At 32.7% G+C, this 15187-nt stretch overlaps 2 protein-coding genes across 2 annotated transcripts; one reads left to right on the top strand and one right to left on the bottom strand.

The window, feature by feature from the left end:
• Nucleotides 1-1102: 1102 nt before the first annotated feature.
• LOC133324736 (gonadal protein gdl-like) lies at nt 1103-1666 on the bottom strand. The gene has a single exon (XM_061533574.1). It carries the CDS (start codon nt 1664-1666, stop codon nt 1103-1105), a length of 564 nt encoding a protein of 187 aa, XP_061389558.1.
• Nucleotides 1667-6601: 4935 nt separating this feature from the next.
• On the top strand, nt 6602-7233 carry LOC133324746 (protein trunk). The gene has a single exon (XM_061533585.1). The coding sequence runs from the start codon at nt 6616-6618 to the stop codon at nt 7231-7233; it is 618 nt and encodes a 205-aa protein (XP_061389569.1). The 5' UTR covers nt 6602-6615.
• The last annotated feature ends 7954 nt before the right edge of the window (nt 7234-15187 follow it).

The raw sequence follows: 15187 nt of genomic DNA, 5'->3' as shown, positions 1-15187 counted from the left end.
TTTAACTTTTTGTTTTTTGTGCATTAGGTTTCTGTAGTCTTTTTTTGTCCTTAATAAATGAAATTTTTGATTTTGACGTTTCTTCATGTTTTAACTATTTTTCGTTCCTTTACTTTTTGCGCAAATCTTGTATGTGAGATTAATTTTTGATAGTTCGCTCTTTTATTAGCTTTATTATCAAAAAGTACGGGAACGAACCTTATGAAAGACATGACTGCACGAGGATACCTTGTATCAAAACAAAACCCTTTGTTTTCGTTTCGACCATCTGCCAAATTTTTCCTTACAATATTTCACATGGTTGGCAACATTGCACATCGAATTCAAGTAGAAATTACCCACTTCTTTTGGATTATCGAGGCATCAGCTGCGCTAAATGGACTACCTATTCATTGTGCCATGATACATATGTTCATCAATTTTGACGCCGCCCGGATATGGTGGTCATTTAAGTATATTACGCTTCCAATAGGAACATTCATAACGTCGGCAAGACACAATGACCAACGACGTCTCTGATAATAGGTCATAGTGCAGTCTCTAACATACACCGAGTTAAACTGATTTGCCCTTTGAAATGTAACAGCGATGGTTAATGTCAATAGGATGTAGTCCAATGCCACAAAATTCTGCTATATTTGAAATAGTTTATTTGCTATCTTCGAATAGTTTAATCCTATTGAGACGCCTCCTTAAAATATCATTTTCAATTTCCGCTGCTTGCAGTTCCATTTCAATTCTCTTCACATCGACATTGCAAACTTGAAGTACATCTTTCATCTGTTGAACGCTATTATCTACATCTGCACTATTGTTTTAATCAATGCAAATAACGACTTGAGACCCAATCTCTTCACTGTTCGCATCATCAACATCTCCAGTATTGCTACTACTATTAGCAATTTACAATTCTTATTGATACAAGGAGGATATTTACAAAAATACATCATGATCCTTCTGTTTTTATACAGAACCAAATATACATAAATATTAACAAATAACAATTATTTATTGTTATTTTTAAAATTTCCCGGGAGCGAAATTTATTTTCAATACTTTGTATTAGGGTTCTATAGGTCAACGTTTTTTATCTGTGTATAGATCATTTATTTGGCTCAAATTTTATTCTTGATAAACGCAGTATAAAATCTAATAGGAACATTTGAATTTTGACTTCTTTTGGATTGTCGGTCACGTAAAATCCGGCTACACCAGCCTTGTGAAGCGTCAACTGTTGATCTTTAACTTTTTGATCTAGTAAGGCAATCAGCTTCATATCGGTCTCCTTCATTTTTTTCGTGTGTTTTATTTTCATCAATTGGAGAATGTGTTGGAGTTCCTCTTGGTCAGTGATTTTTGATATCCATTCCTGAACTTCGATTTCGTATTCATTTTGAACTTGTTCTCGTAATTGGTACAAATGTTTCTCAGTCACGTGTTGTATCTCCATTAATCCTTTTACGATTTCAAATATAGTATCGTTTAGCAGGGAGTTGGCCAATTCCGTGAGTAATTCATATGAAATCCTCGATTGGTATATTTCTGGCAATTGGTTCTGCATTGTCTTCAATTTGTCTACGAGGAAATATAATTTTCTTTGTAAAAATTCTGGCGAGAGTTCACCAGGAATCGTTTCCTCACCACACGATGAAGATATGCTGTCCATTTCGCTGTTTTCCTAGTCCATAATTTTGTGTACAAGCTGTTTGCCTTGTTTGCTAGTTCAATTCGATTCACCGACTGAACTGTATTGGATCACACCATGGCACAATGAATAGGTAGTCCATTTAGCGCAGCTGATGTCTTGATTAACTGTCAAAGTGGGTTATTACTACATGATGCAATAATAAGGTGATGTATCACAACAAAAACCTTTGTTTTTGTCTGGCAACACGGCACATCGAATTCAAGTAGAAATTACCCACTTTGACAGTTAATCAAGACATCAGCTGCGCTAAATGGACTACCTATTCATTGTGCCATGAATTACTACTTGAATTCGATGTGCAGTGTTGCCAACCATTTTAAATATTGTATGGAAAATTTTGACAGATTTGCATCATGGATCACACTATCCACTGTAAAATGATTACTATTCATTGTAAATACAGAGCATTCCCTCTACGAAAAATAAACGTAACGCATTTTGCGAAGCGAAAACAAACCGCATACGGACCGCCATTTCACTAACAGATGCATACTTTTTCATATAAAAATAAGACGAAATTAATTCAGTGTAAAAGGCTTCGCAAATATGCAGTTTTTACGGTACAGAAGCGAAGTGATTTTGCGTAATGGAATTGAACTAATTTTAGTTTAAAGTAAAAAACATGCATGTGCCGAGAAATTGAAGAGCTTAAGGCTATTTGCACCAGTAACGGTGCAAACACTAGGTCTAATTTTTCCTTAAAATTCCACGATCTACCGCAGTCTTTTCTAGCATTGGAGGAACAAGTCAAGACAGAAGACTGTAAAAATGCTTTGGTATGAAATAGGGAATTGCCTTTCCTTGGTTTGGGTACTACACCTGTCCATGCGCTAACAATAATGAATATAATAAAAGGAAGGCATTTCTAAATTTGACATGGAATTGCTGATCATCACGTCACATTAATTTTTTAACCTTTTGAGCCCCGAATTTTCTTCCGCAATATTAGAACAAATTCCTGTTCACAAATTTAATACAACTATCCTAAATAGGATATGCACAAAATTTGACAACGCTACATCTTCGCATTCGGGAGATACAGTACAATCTTTCGGAAAAATCTAAGCCCAATATCAGGAAAACCAAATACAAAATCGACAGAAAAATCATTTTAACCCTTTGAGCCCCGAATTTTTTTCCGTAGTCATAGAACAATTTTCTGTTCACAGATTTAATGCATCTATCCTAGATAGGATATGGACAAAATTTGAGATCGCTACATCCTTGCATTCGGTAGATACAGTACATTCTTTCTGAAAAATGAAAGCCCAATATCAAGAAAACCAAATAAAAAATCGACGAAAAAATCATTTTAAATTATTCTCTATATTCATATTTACAAGAATCAAAAATAATTTTGATGACAGAATTTGTACATTTCGAATGCGAAGCGATTTAAATAATTTGGACTGTATACACAAATTAGTACTGTACACATTTTTGCTCTCTTCTCTACATTGAAAAGCTCATAACTTTACCAAAAATTTGAATTTTTTTGATTTTTCTTTTGATTCGTGTCGTCGATAATCAGTTCTTGACGTATGAAATACAAAGAATATATATATACTAGCTACATATGAAATATTAGCTCTAAAACATTTTGTTGCCTGTGGGCAACATTGGGCCACAAAGGGTTAAATTATTCTCTATATTCATTTTTACAAGAATCAAAAATAATACTAATTGTACGAGTTAAATTTGTATACGAAGCGATTTATATAATTTGGACGGTATACACGAATTAGTACTGTACACAAATTTACCCTCTTCTCTATATTAAAAAGCTCATAACTATACCAAAATTTTGAATTTTTTGATTTTTCTTTTGATTTGTGTCGACCATAATCAGGTCTTGACATATAAAATCTAAATAATATATATTTACTAGCTACATATTAAATATAAGCTATAAAACATTTTCTTGCCTGTGAGCACCATTGGGCCACAAAGGGTTAATAAAGAATGTACCATGGCCAAATTTTCAAACGCGAGGATAACCGATTTGTTTTTTTTTTTGCTGTCGTCAAAAATTGGTCCAGTGCACTGGCAGCGGAAAATGGCTTGGTTTCCCTGCCTTGGGAATGTAAATAACCTTTACCTCGTTCCATAGATCCGGAACATACGAGAGAGTCAAACACGCAGTATAGATCCTGCCAAGGAGCAGATATATACTTCGCGAGGCATATTGAAGCATCGCCGGTAGAGTTCCATCTGGTCCTGGCGATTTATACGGTTTGAATGTGTTGACCGCCCATCGTATCTTATTTCTGTTAACCACCTTGTCAATGAGATCCAGATCAGGAGTGGTAAAAGGCTGAGTGTCATCTCGTTCACCATCTATGGTACCCATGTCTTTGCAACCTGGGAAATGAGTCTCAGCTAGGAGATTTAGAGTCTCAGAACCTGAGACCGTCCACGCTCCATCCTGCTTCTTGATACTACCGATGGACTTTGGGTCCTTGGATAGTAGTTTTCGAAACCTAGCAGTGTCGCTGACTCCTTCTATCGACTCACAGAAATTTACCTATGACATTTTCTTCGCGCGTTTTATCTCACTCTTGTATTTGTTGAAACAAGCTCTTTAGGAGTTCCAATCAGTGCCGAGTTTAGACTTATGCGCCCTGTTATACAGTCGTCTGGCCGCTTTCCTGAGCCCACCAAGTTCCTTGTTCCACCACACTGGCTGAGATTTCTTCCCAGGGTATGTGAGCGGACAGGATTCCTTATGGCATCTAAGGAGAACGTCCGTTAGATTTTTCACGGCCCCATTGAGTTCCACAGCTGTTCCTAAGTTTGTATAAAGAGTCAGCTGGGAGTTCGTTAGCTCAGTGAATTTCCCCCAGTTTGTTCTCCTTGGATTCCGATAAGGCTGTTGTTTACCTCCGTCAAAAGAGAACATTCATCAGATACCTTCCAATTTCTGATGTCAAAGTTGGGATTCCTTAGTCCAAAAACAGGTGAGGGTTGCGGACCTTCTGAAGAGCGGATGCGCTTCACAGATTTATTCTGTGGGGCGACATATGTTCCCCCAGGAAGCGATGGTTCCTTGACTGACTTCCCCTTCTTCCTTTTACCTCACCTCTGTCGTTAGGCGCAGAATCGTGCTTTGAGACGAAGCCCTCCACATGCTGATCACCCTTATGGGTGACATTTTGCTTTGGGATACTCTCATTTGCCTTTTCCTGTGCATTCTTACTCGGGTTCGGCTTAGAGCTGGGTTTCAGGTCATAAGTCGGCTTAGAGCCTTTGTCAGAAAAAGTGGGCTTTGCCGATTCTACTACTTATGTGCGAGAAGTGAGATTCGGGAGGGAGATCCTGTCCATCTCGAGTTCCCGATGGAGAGCGTGAGGATATATTCTCTCGAATTTCCTCACATATCTCATCTTTGATGAGGTGTACCTCCCTCTCCGAGATCAAATTCGCGTCTCGCCCCACGAATTTGCGGAGATACGAAACGGCACGTTTGTAATGCTTCGCATCAGCCACTTCTCGGGCCTTCGGACATCACCTCTGTTGCAGATTGCCTCTGAAGTTTGTCGGCGGGTGCCGACACAGGACCTGTTGAAGTTACACTGGAGGTCGGTCGGACAATAGGGTCCACACTTCATTCGTTACTACTATGGCAAACCCCCTGTGTAGATTTGGCTGGGATCACCGTGGTGTCCAGCTCATCATCAGTTAGGGCAAGATTTAATAGCAGCTTCTCCGGAAGCGTGTCCCCACATTGCTCTTTCGGTACCAGTCTGTCTAACTGGTCGAAGAGTTCCTTGTTTTGTTCCTCTAGACTATCGCGGTTAGCGCGTAGAGTCTCATGTAGGTCGTCCCCTCCCCGAACTACAGTCCTGTCAGCATAAGACTGATTTTCATCGGTCTTGACATGCTCATTTGCCAAAGGAATAGTCGGTTCGTCAACGTTTTGGTTTAGAATCGGTGCACTTGTAACAGGTACAGCTGTAGGTGCCAAGGCATCCACACCTAGAACAGCCGGATCACAATCGCTTGATCTCGACGACACGTGGCTTATGACCTCACCAACGATTGCCGCCGATACTGGGTTATTAACTCCTTGCACCGTAACTTTATTCTTTTTACTTCTTTTTCCCATCGTAGTTGATTTATTTAAGGGCACTACCCCGATCCATTTTGGTCCACGGGGGATCCGAAGATTCCCAAGGTTTCTACGAAGTGCAGAGAAAAGTTGATCTAGGAGACCTAGATCAGTTTCTCTCTGCACATCATGGGGAACGCCTTCCCATCCGCCACCCGGGAAGGCGCACCTAGTAGGTGATTGGCAACTCCCCGATCCGTACTAAATGTGATTCAGGGACGGCGTCAATTGAACTGAAAGTTACAGCATCGGCTTTATGATTGACATTATATGGCGTTGAGTTTATATAAAAGAACGGTTTTTTTATGAAAATAGTGTATATATTGGTAATTCATGTTAGAAAAATGAGACACTCTATGAGAATCGGAAAAACAAATTAGAGCCAAATCAGTTTAAAAACATGTCCTAACCCTTAAAATTGCAAATAATTATTTATTGAAAATGTTGAAAGTGATCTAATAAATCAAAAATAGGATATTGTCTTAAGACTTCATATATTAATACTACAATATATTTTTGACAAACGTATTTAGTCATTTTCATCGTTATAACTGCAAATAAACATTGAACATTTGTCAAAATCGGTCATCTATAGAAGTACAGATGATTGATTCATTGCTCTCTCTCTCTCTCTCTCTCTGCCTCTCTCTCGTCAAGTGATGTTTTGACAACTCAGGCGTAATTCCATCACAGATATCATGTGTTTTTGTAAATAACTTTCTCCTTGACTTAACTAAGTAGATAGTATAATAACATGTATTATTTATTTCTTCTTTTCGTATATTTTGACTGTGTTAGCATGAAATCTGTATGGGCTGAATACTGTACACAACTAACAACGAAATCACTGGCAAAAATATTGGGTCAGGCATTCAATCCGCGTTACATGAGTATTGATCCACCATTTCTCAATCAAGACAGTGATGCTAAACGATCCTCATATGAGATTCCATTTTATGCCGATAATGATGTGGTGTCCGTGGGAGATTTTCCTGCCTGGGAAACCGATCATATCAATTACTATGAAGAAAAGAAGGCCATTAACGATAAGAAAGTGATAAGAGTACGAAATATTTTCACACAGAAAAGTACAAAAGATCCACAGGCATCAAAAACCCGACCATGGGAATGTGCCTCCAAGTTAACATGGCTGGATTTGGGTATTAACTATTTTCCACGATACATACGTTCGGTGGAATGTATTTCGAATTCTTGCTGGTATGGTCATTACAATTGTAAACCAAAATCGTTTACAATAAAAGTGTTGCGACGCAAACATGGTTCCTGTATACGAGTCAATGAAAAATTACTACTCTTAACATCGGAACAATTTCCAACCGACTACACCGAATTATGGGTGTGGGAAGAGATATCAGTTAATTTTTGTTGTGACTGTGTTACGGCACCGGATGGATGAAAGATCGTTAAGCATTGTATATTAATACAAAATATGTGTAAATATTATGTATATTATTAAATAAAGTTATTTGCCCTTTAAGAATATATTAATGGTTTAGATTTTGATTTCTATGAATGATTTTTTGGGGGATTAAAAAAAAACTGCGATCAAAATCATAATAGTTACGATTACCACAAAAAATGATTTTAAGAAAACACGTAAAAGGAATTAGAATATGTCTGCTTTCAATTTTCTTCCCATCGTTCTTGAATGTAGTGGCATTGGAAGTACTTTGGTGGCCAAATACCTCGTACAATGTTTGACGTAGAAAATTGTCTCGATCAGAAAGGGTTTCGGTCCCCTACCATAAATGCGAAGCTATCAGATGTGCCAACATAACGGGGAATTATCAACTTCGTACCAATAAAGAGACGCGATCAATGTCATAATTGCAATCAAGTGTTGGCTGTTCGATTTTAAATACTAAAAACCTAACTTCCATATACATACATACGTACTTCTATCCGAAATTATAATTTCAACTTTTGTTTTTCAAAATTGAGAAACGCCGTGAATAAAATTTCAATATAGCTATAAAAGGTTTCATGTTATATATTCCAATTACGGGTTAATTTCTGTGTCCCAGTCACATTTTTCAACAGATGATTTTCCGATTCGCAATTCACAGGAAAGTATTTTCTTTGCCCCTTGCCTTAGTACATTTTTCTTTGCAAAAATTATCCATTGTTGTTATTGTAGCAGTTTTTACTGCTGTACAATATTTCTCTTTTTAATCTGCTTATAATTTTAATCCAGGATCAGTTGAGGCCACCCAGATCTGTAATGTGACAAAAAACTACTTTGGTTTATAACGGTAGCTGATGTTATTCTCCGAGGATTAATTCACCCTATATTCTCAAATTGTTTCCTCAACAGCAGTGTGAATACCATTCAATCCTGCTCAATCCCTGGTATTTTTAACTAGACACGCTTTTTTACCTCTGAACCTCTCTCCAGATCATAAAGATTCTTCCTGGAATATCAGGGCGGTCGGTGATAAAAACACCATTAGGTGATGATTCGAATGACTGATTTTGTAAGACCCAAGCAAATATTGCAACGACAACATTTTGTTGTGTTGACGCACAGGACGAATCATCGTTTCCTTTGGAGTCATAATTCGATTGCCTGGCACTTAGCGGACTACACTGAAGCCACCTAGTTTAACACAGGCCGCTCATCGCTGTATAGGTTCTTTATCAGCTCCCCATGTACTGCCGGCTAGTGTCTACAAATTTGTTCCTGCATCTGACCTTGTCGCAAATAGCTTTGACATGCGCTGACGACTCATGTGACCCCTAGAATCTTGAGATATTCAGTGGTAAGAATTATGGATCACTCGGTCTGCACATTCAAAGATAACCACATCTATCTATGTGGACCGTGCTATCGCTGTATAGGTTGTCCACAAGGTTTCATTGACAGCTCCCAAGTATTGGCTTGAAAACATTTTTCCTGCTCCGGATTCTAACGCAAATAGCCGTTTCCACGACAGAGGGGTCTACGATGTGAATCTACCCGAGTCATTCTCGGCCAACGTCTGTCATCTCAGTCCATTGTGTAAGAGCAATAGGGCTGATACAACAACAGCAAATAGCTTTGGCATGCGCGGACAACTTATGTTAACCCTATAACATAGCCGTTCTAGGGGAATTTTTTCTCGTATGGAAACAAACTGCTATATCCGCGAGTTAGTTATTCAACCTATCACAAATGTCATTAATTTGTACATGTGTAAAAAATATAGGTACATTTTTCTAAAAACGGAGCCTACTCCGCAGTTATATTCATAGCAAGTGGCACTATCAGTCTCTTCTACTACATTACCTATTTACTGACGTTCGACGATCGAAATGAAGTACATTTCGGGTAGAAAGTCACGTGCAGAAGAATTCAAGAAATACCCTTTGCCGTTATATTGTTTATGTTCGACTCCAAGGTCAATAATCACTTTTTGCATCTGTTCTTGAGCTCAGTCCACGTCTTACCAGTTATCATACTCCAAATTCGTAACATAACTGGACAAAGTTTTGTATTTTATTGAACTCTTGTCTCAAAAAACATCAATTGTATCTGAAAATCTTTCTAAATAAAACATTTTTAAAGTTAAGGTTCATTTTTATATAGAACAATCGAGACAATCCTCATCCCTATTATTGCAACATATATTATTTTGAAATTACCTATTAAAAAAATGAATTTCAACATTTTTGCTTTGTTTTTGTTTCTTTTATTTTTTTGTTTTTATTTATTTAACTGAGAGTACATTGAAATGTTACATTTGTTTTTACTTTGTTTTTGTTTTTTTTTTATAATAGGTAGTTATATTATTATGTACTTATTATAAATATTGTTATAATTTATTTTTTGGTATTTTTTGTTTGTTTGTTTTTTCATATAAAGTACAATCAAATCTATGTCTGTTTGTTTGTTGTTGCGTTTTTTGTTTTAATATTTTGTTTTCACGTTTCACTAGAATAGTTGATTTTTAGTTGTTTTTGTTGTTGTTGTTGTTCATTTGTTGAATATAATTTTTATTGCGATTAAATTTTGTTGTTCTTCTTTTTGTTGTTGTTACTTAATAATCCTTTTTTTGGTATCTTTGTGCCTTTATGTTTTAATTTGTTGTTGTTTGTTTGTTTTTGTTATGTATGAAATGCTTTCATTATTTTATTTGTTTCATTAAATACAAATTTGTTTGTTTGTTTCTTGAAATATATTTTAATTTAGTTAATTTTAATATCTTTGTTATTTTTTTTCTTTAATACTTTTTTCATGTGAGAAGTTTTTATTCATTTCATCATCTTTGTTGTTTCTCATATATATGTATTTACTATTTGTTTTGTTGTTATTGTTGTTAAACTAGTTTTGTAATTTATTTAGTTTGTTAATTTTTTGCTAAAAACTTGTTTGCTTATTCATTTTTGTTTTGTTTTTTCAAATATATATTTTTTTGTTACTTTTTGGTGGGTTTGAGTTTAACAATAATAATAATAATAAATTAAAATTAAATTTACTATATAAATAAAAATGATTTATTTGTTTGTTTTAGTTTGTAATGCATGAAAATAAAAACACATAAATTCTAAGTGTAGATGACAAAAATTAACAATGAGAACGAACAAGAATAGAGCAACACATTTTGATTGGTTAATAAAAAAATTGTAGGCGAGATTCAATTAGAAATTAAATAGATTTTACTAAGTAAATTTGTGTGTTATATGTTGGTTGTATGTGTGTGTGCGTGCGCTGTTTAAAAAATACTACTACTAACTGACATTGTTTTGTGCTATTTAGTTGATAAGTTCTATAAAGAAGTGTAGAATACTTTCTACATTAAAGCAAATCAGAATATTAAAAAAAACATTTTGAACAAAAATATCTGAAATCGTATAGGGACACATATAAATAAAATAACCTATGTGTATATTCATATTTTATTCAGCCCCAAAAGTGCGATTTTTATTTACATTGGTTAGAAGTCAATTTTTAATATATAATATCGTCTGGTAACCAAGAAATGGTCTGTATGTGCGGAGGGAGACCAATACATGGCGGCCAAATCTTTCCGAATGGGAACAAATAAATGCAATTGGCTTTGGTCTTAGTTGACGCCTATCATAATAATCCTTGTAGGAAATTGCACGAAGTATTATGAGGAGATGGCATGGTTCAGAGAGTAACATTTATTTCAGAAAGGAACGTGGGAGAAACGAATCTAAAGTCATCGTCATAGCAATTAAAATATATAAGAATTATATCACTAGTGATAACATTCGCTATATTCTTCGTGACTACTTCCTATTCAGTGTTGCCGTTTTGGTGATTTTTTACAAAATTTAGTTCAAAAAAAAAAAAAAAAAAAAAACTTTTTTCCGAAGGTGGTCCATTTTCATTCTATTAATTTAAAAAGTTTAAATGGCAATTTTTAATACTTCGAATGGTATTCAAAGCGATAAAGTGAAATAATGTTGCACATGCAGATTCTTGTGTGGTACAATATAAACAGCAATATTTCAAATTTGTGGCTCTTATTTTCTACTAAACCAAATAATATTAGGATACGCAACTGGACTTTATTACTACATGTCCCATTTCATAGAAAATTACAAATTACGAAATACAAAATAATAATTAATTGAATTGTTTGTATTCAGTTAACATTGAAAATTAATATCTAAAAACAATAACAGCAATTAAATTATTATTTGTGCATAGTTTGCAAACACACATACACACGCATACATTTATATTTTGTTTTTGTGTAAATAACATTTATTGCATAAAATATACTTCAATAAAAAAAGGTTCTGGAGACATTTCTTGCATAAAATATAATTTAACAAAAATAGTTTTGGAGACAGAAAAAAATAATATGTTTAACATTAATAAATATGCATTGTATTTCAAAATATACTATATATATTTAAATCTTAAAAACTACAAACAAAAATAAATATATGTTTCAATAAGAATTAAATTCTTATAGACAAAAAAATCTCTGTATAACTGGTTGTTATATTGGGGGGGTTGTTGTTGTTTTGTGTAAATGATTTTTTTGTTTTGGGTGTTTTAATAAAAAAAAATGCAATTGCAAAGCAATTTAAAAAAATGTACAATTCATTTATCTAAGACGAAAAAACACACACAAAATAATGAAAAATAATAATAATTAATAATAATAAAAAAGGAGCATTTGACTAGAACGAATAATATTAATGGCAATACAAAAATAAACACAATCATTTTGATACATATTTTTGTTTCTTTTCATATTTTTAAATAAATAGGATACAATTTACAATAACACACAATTGTTATTGTAATAGTTTCAATAATAATCATAATATTTATAATAATAATATTATTGTTGTTGTTGTTTCTTTGTTTGTTGTATTAATAATAAAAAAATAATACTTTATGAGCTATAAATTAAAGACACATACACACGCAGCATATAAATATTATTAGTTTTTGTTCTTGTTGATGATGATAATGCCTAATAAAGCAAAATTGTTTGTTTTTGACATTGTTGTTGTTAATAAATAACTAATAAATATAACTATAAGTATAAATAATTTGAGCTTCTTACAGAGATTGATTTGTTTAATAAACAGAATATTGAATGCGTAATTGCAACGAAAATTAAAGGACAAACAATAAATTAGTTAGACTGGGTTTTATAACAAAATGAGACAGATTTGTTGAATGAAATAAATTCACTGGGCTGCTTAAAAAAGTAATATTTCAAAGCTTTAAAATTTAAAAAAGTTTCAGTTGCATGTAAAGTTAAAAATAATAATGTAAATAATCATTAATATCCGCCTCAAAGAATTTTATTCTCTAGGAATATAATTTTCTAGAAAATGAAACCTACGATCATACATATGCCACCAATGAACCCTTTTTGCATAATTTTTTGTACTTTGCAACCAAAAATCTATTGCAAGCAATTTTTTTTTTGCATATTTTTCGACATAGAAAAAATTGTTTATTTTACACCTTTTTTGTCAAAATTTGTTAAAAATAAACAGTTTTTGTTTAGTAAGTTTTGTAGTTTAATAGAATTTTTCACCATGAGAATTGATTTACATTGCCCATTATAAATAGAAAGGGAAATATGTATGATTGGGTTAAATAAAATAGAAGTTTGATCTATGTTTTCGTTTTCAAATCATAACAATTCGATTGAAGCACATTTCTGAAATAAACATCTATGTCCGCAACGAATTTTTAGTCCATTTATAATTTATAATTTTTCAAAAAAAAAAAAAAAAAAAAATCCCAGTCAACTAAAAAATAGAGATTCAAAATTATGTTTAAATTAAAAACTGTAGAGAAAAAATTCGCAATCAACTCATTCAATTGCAATTAATGATGTTCTGTTGTGTTTTGTATTTATAATAGCCTGTTTATGTAGAATTCGAAAAGAAAAAATTCCGTTAAAAAATATTCCATTAATTTTTTTATAAAATGTTTTCCCTTTTTTCAGAAAAGAACACTTTAGTAGGCTTATAAAACGAATCGATATATAGTTTGGAATCTTTGAAAATTGATATAGGTCAAAGAAAAATTTTAGCTAATGACATTGGTACACATTGATAAGCTATTGGTAAAATGAAAATGTGTGCATGTGCAACAAATCTCAATATTTTTTGAAATTAATAAGTAAGTTTTTAAACGATGTTTTCAAAAAAAAGTTGTTCTTCATCAAGTTAAGGTATATTGCGAAATACTAATAATTTGAAAATTAAAAAAAAAAAAATCATAAGAAATTTTTTGATAAGAAAAAAATTATGCAAAGAGAGATTGTAATGTGTTGGTTAAGTTTTCTTTGTTTCTTATTTATTACTATTGGGTAATTTCGAAAAAAAATCGACACAATCCTTACTAGAAAATGTGAAATAACACCTTAAAAAAAAAGAAGTGGGTGTTTAATTTTTTTTGTAGATTATTATACCCATGATCCAATTAACAGGTCGTGTTAGAGGCGAAATGATTTCACGCGAACTGTCAAAATTTGACTTAATCGTGTGAAAATGTAAACAAAAAACTTGACAGTTTGAGAGATTTTCTACCAAAATGGTAATATTTGCCTCTTACACGACCTTTTAGTTGGATCATGATTATACCCGATATAAGTAACCAAAAATAGAGAAATTTATCATTGATCAAAACTTTTGTGGCTGATAGTGCCTGAAGAAATGTTTTTAAAACTCTGTTTACAGTTATGACACGACGCCATAAAATACAACTTTATCCTACTGCGAATTCACCCAATTAACCCTATTACTCAGGGCGGTATTTCATTGCAAAAAAGGAGTTTTTTCTCATCACAGATTTTGCTACATAATTTTTAGCATTGGCCTTTTAATCAATAATTTAAAAAAAATGAACTAGAAATACATTTATTAGATAATATTAAAAAATGGGTAACATATCAGGGTAGTCATATTCGACTTCAATATAAATAATGGCAATCAAGAGCAAACGTTCTTTATTTTTACATTAAATTAAAAAATCAAATGGAAACAGAAAAATATTGATTACCTTATTATCATATTTTATGTTCCCATATTCTATTGAATTGAATTCCCTGTTTTATATGTGATTGTGTCGATTTTTTTTTTCAATTTCCCCACTACAAACACAGCAGCGATTTGTTTTAAGTTTTTTTTTTTGAGTTTCTTGTTTTTATGGTTGATTATTTGTTGTTCTTTTTTTGTTTTTGCTTCTTCTTGGATTTTGTTATCTAAATATATATATATATCTTTTCTTTTGTTTTGTTATGTAATAATGTATTTTTTTTCATTTGTTGTTGTTCTTGTTTCTTTGCTAAAAACTTAATTCATTTAAATAATGTAATTTTCATTTTTGTTGCTTTGTTCTGTTATTTTTAGTTGTTCTATAAAGTTTATTTCTATTCATTTGTTTTTGTTGCTTTTGTTTGTTTGTTATGTGTTAATTCAACAACATTCTTCTTTGGAACATATTTTTAAAGTTTTGTTATTTGTTTGTTTGTTTTAGTTAATCATCATCATCACTATCATCCTGATTTTCTTCTTCTTCTTCATTATCATCATCATAGGCAATTGTAACTTAAATAGTTATTTGTATTTGTTTCTGTTATTTTTTCTTTGTTTGTTTTTAGTTATAATTTTCTTTTTTGTTTGTTTCTCATTTATAGATTCTAATTAAATCCCTAACATTCTATATCTAGAATAGTTGTTGTTGTTTTGTTATTTTAAAACATAAGAAAATAATTTCAATTTCATTCAGTTTTTTCTTTTAAGATTCAATTGAGAGTAAAAGAAACAACAAAAAATAGTAGACGACATTATCAATACATTTTTTGTTATATAAATAATATAGTTTTATGTTTTGTTTTTGTTGTTTTGTTGATGGGGTTAAA

The sequence above is a fragment of the Musca vetustissima genome, unplaced genomic scaffold (genome assembly GCF_032173495.1).
Source record: "Musca vetustissima isolate MV318-11 ecotype Yass unplaced genomic scaffold, APGP_CSIRO_Mvet_v1 utg597, whole genome shotgun sequence".
NCBI lineage: Eukaryota > Metazoa > Arthropoda > Insecta > Diptera > Muscidae > Musca > Musca vetustissima.
Note: the sequence above shows the minus strand (reverse complement) of the source record. Positions and strands in the feature narration are given on the sequence as shown.

Coding starts and splice junctions, on each gene's coding strand:
- LOC133324736 (XM_061533574.1), bottom strand. CDS start 1,666: ATGGACAGCATATCTTCATCGTGTGGTGAGGAAACGATTCCTGGTGAA.
- LOC133324746 (XM_061533585.1), top strand. CDS start 6,616: ATGAAATCTGTATGGGCTGAATACTGTACACAACTAACAACGAAATCA.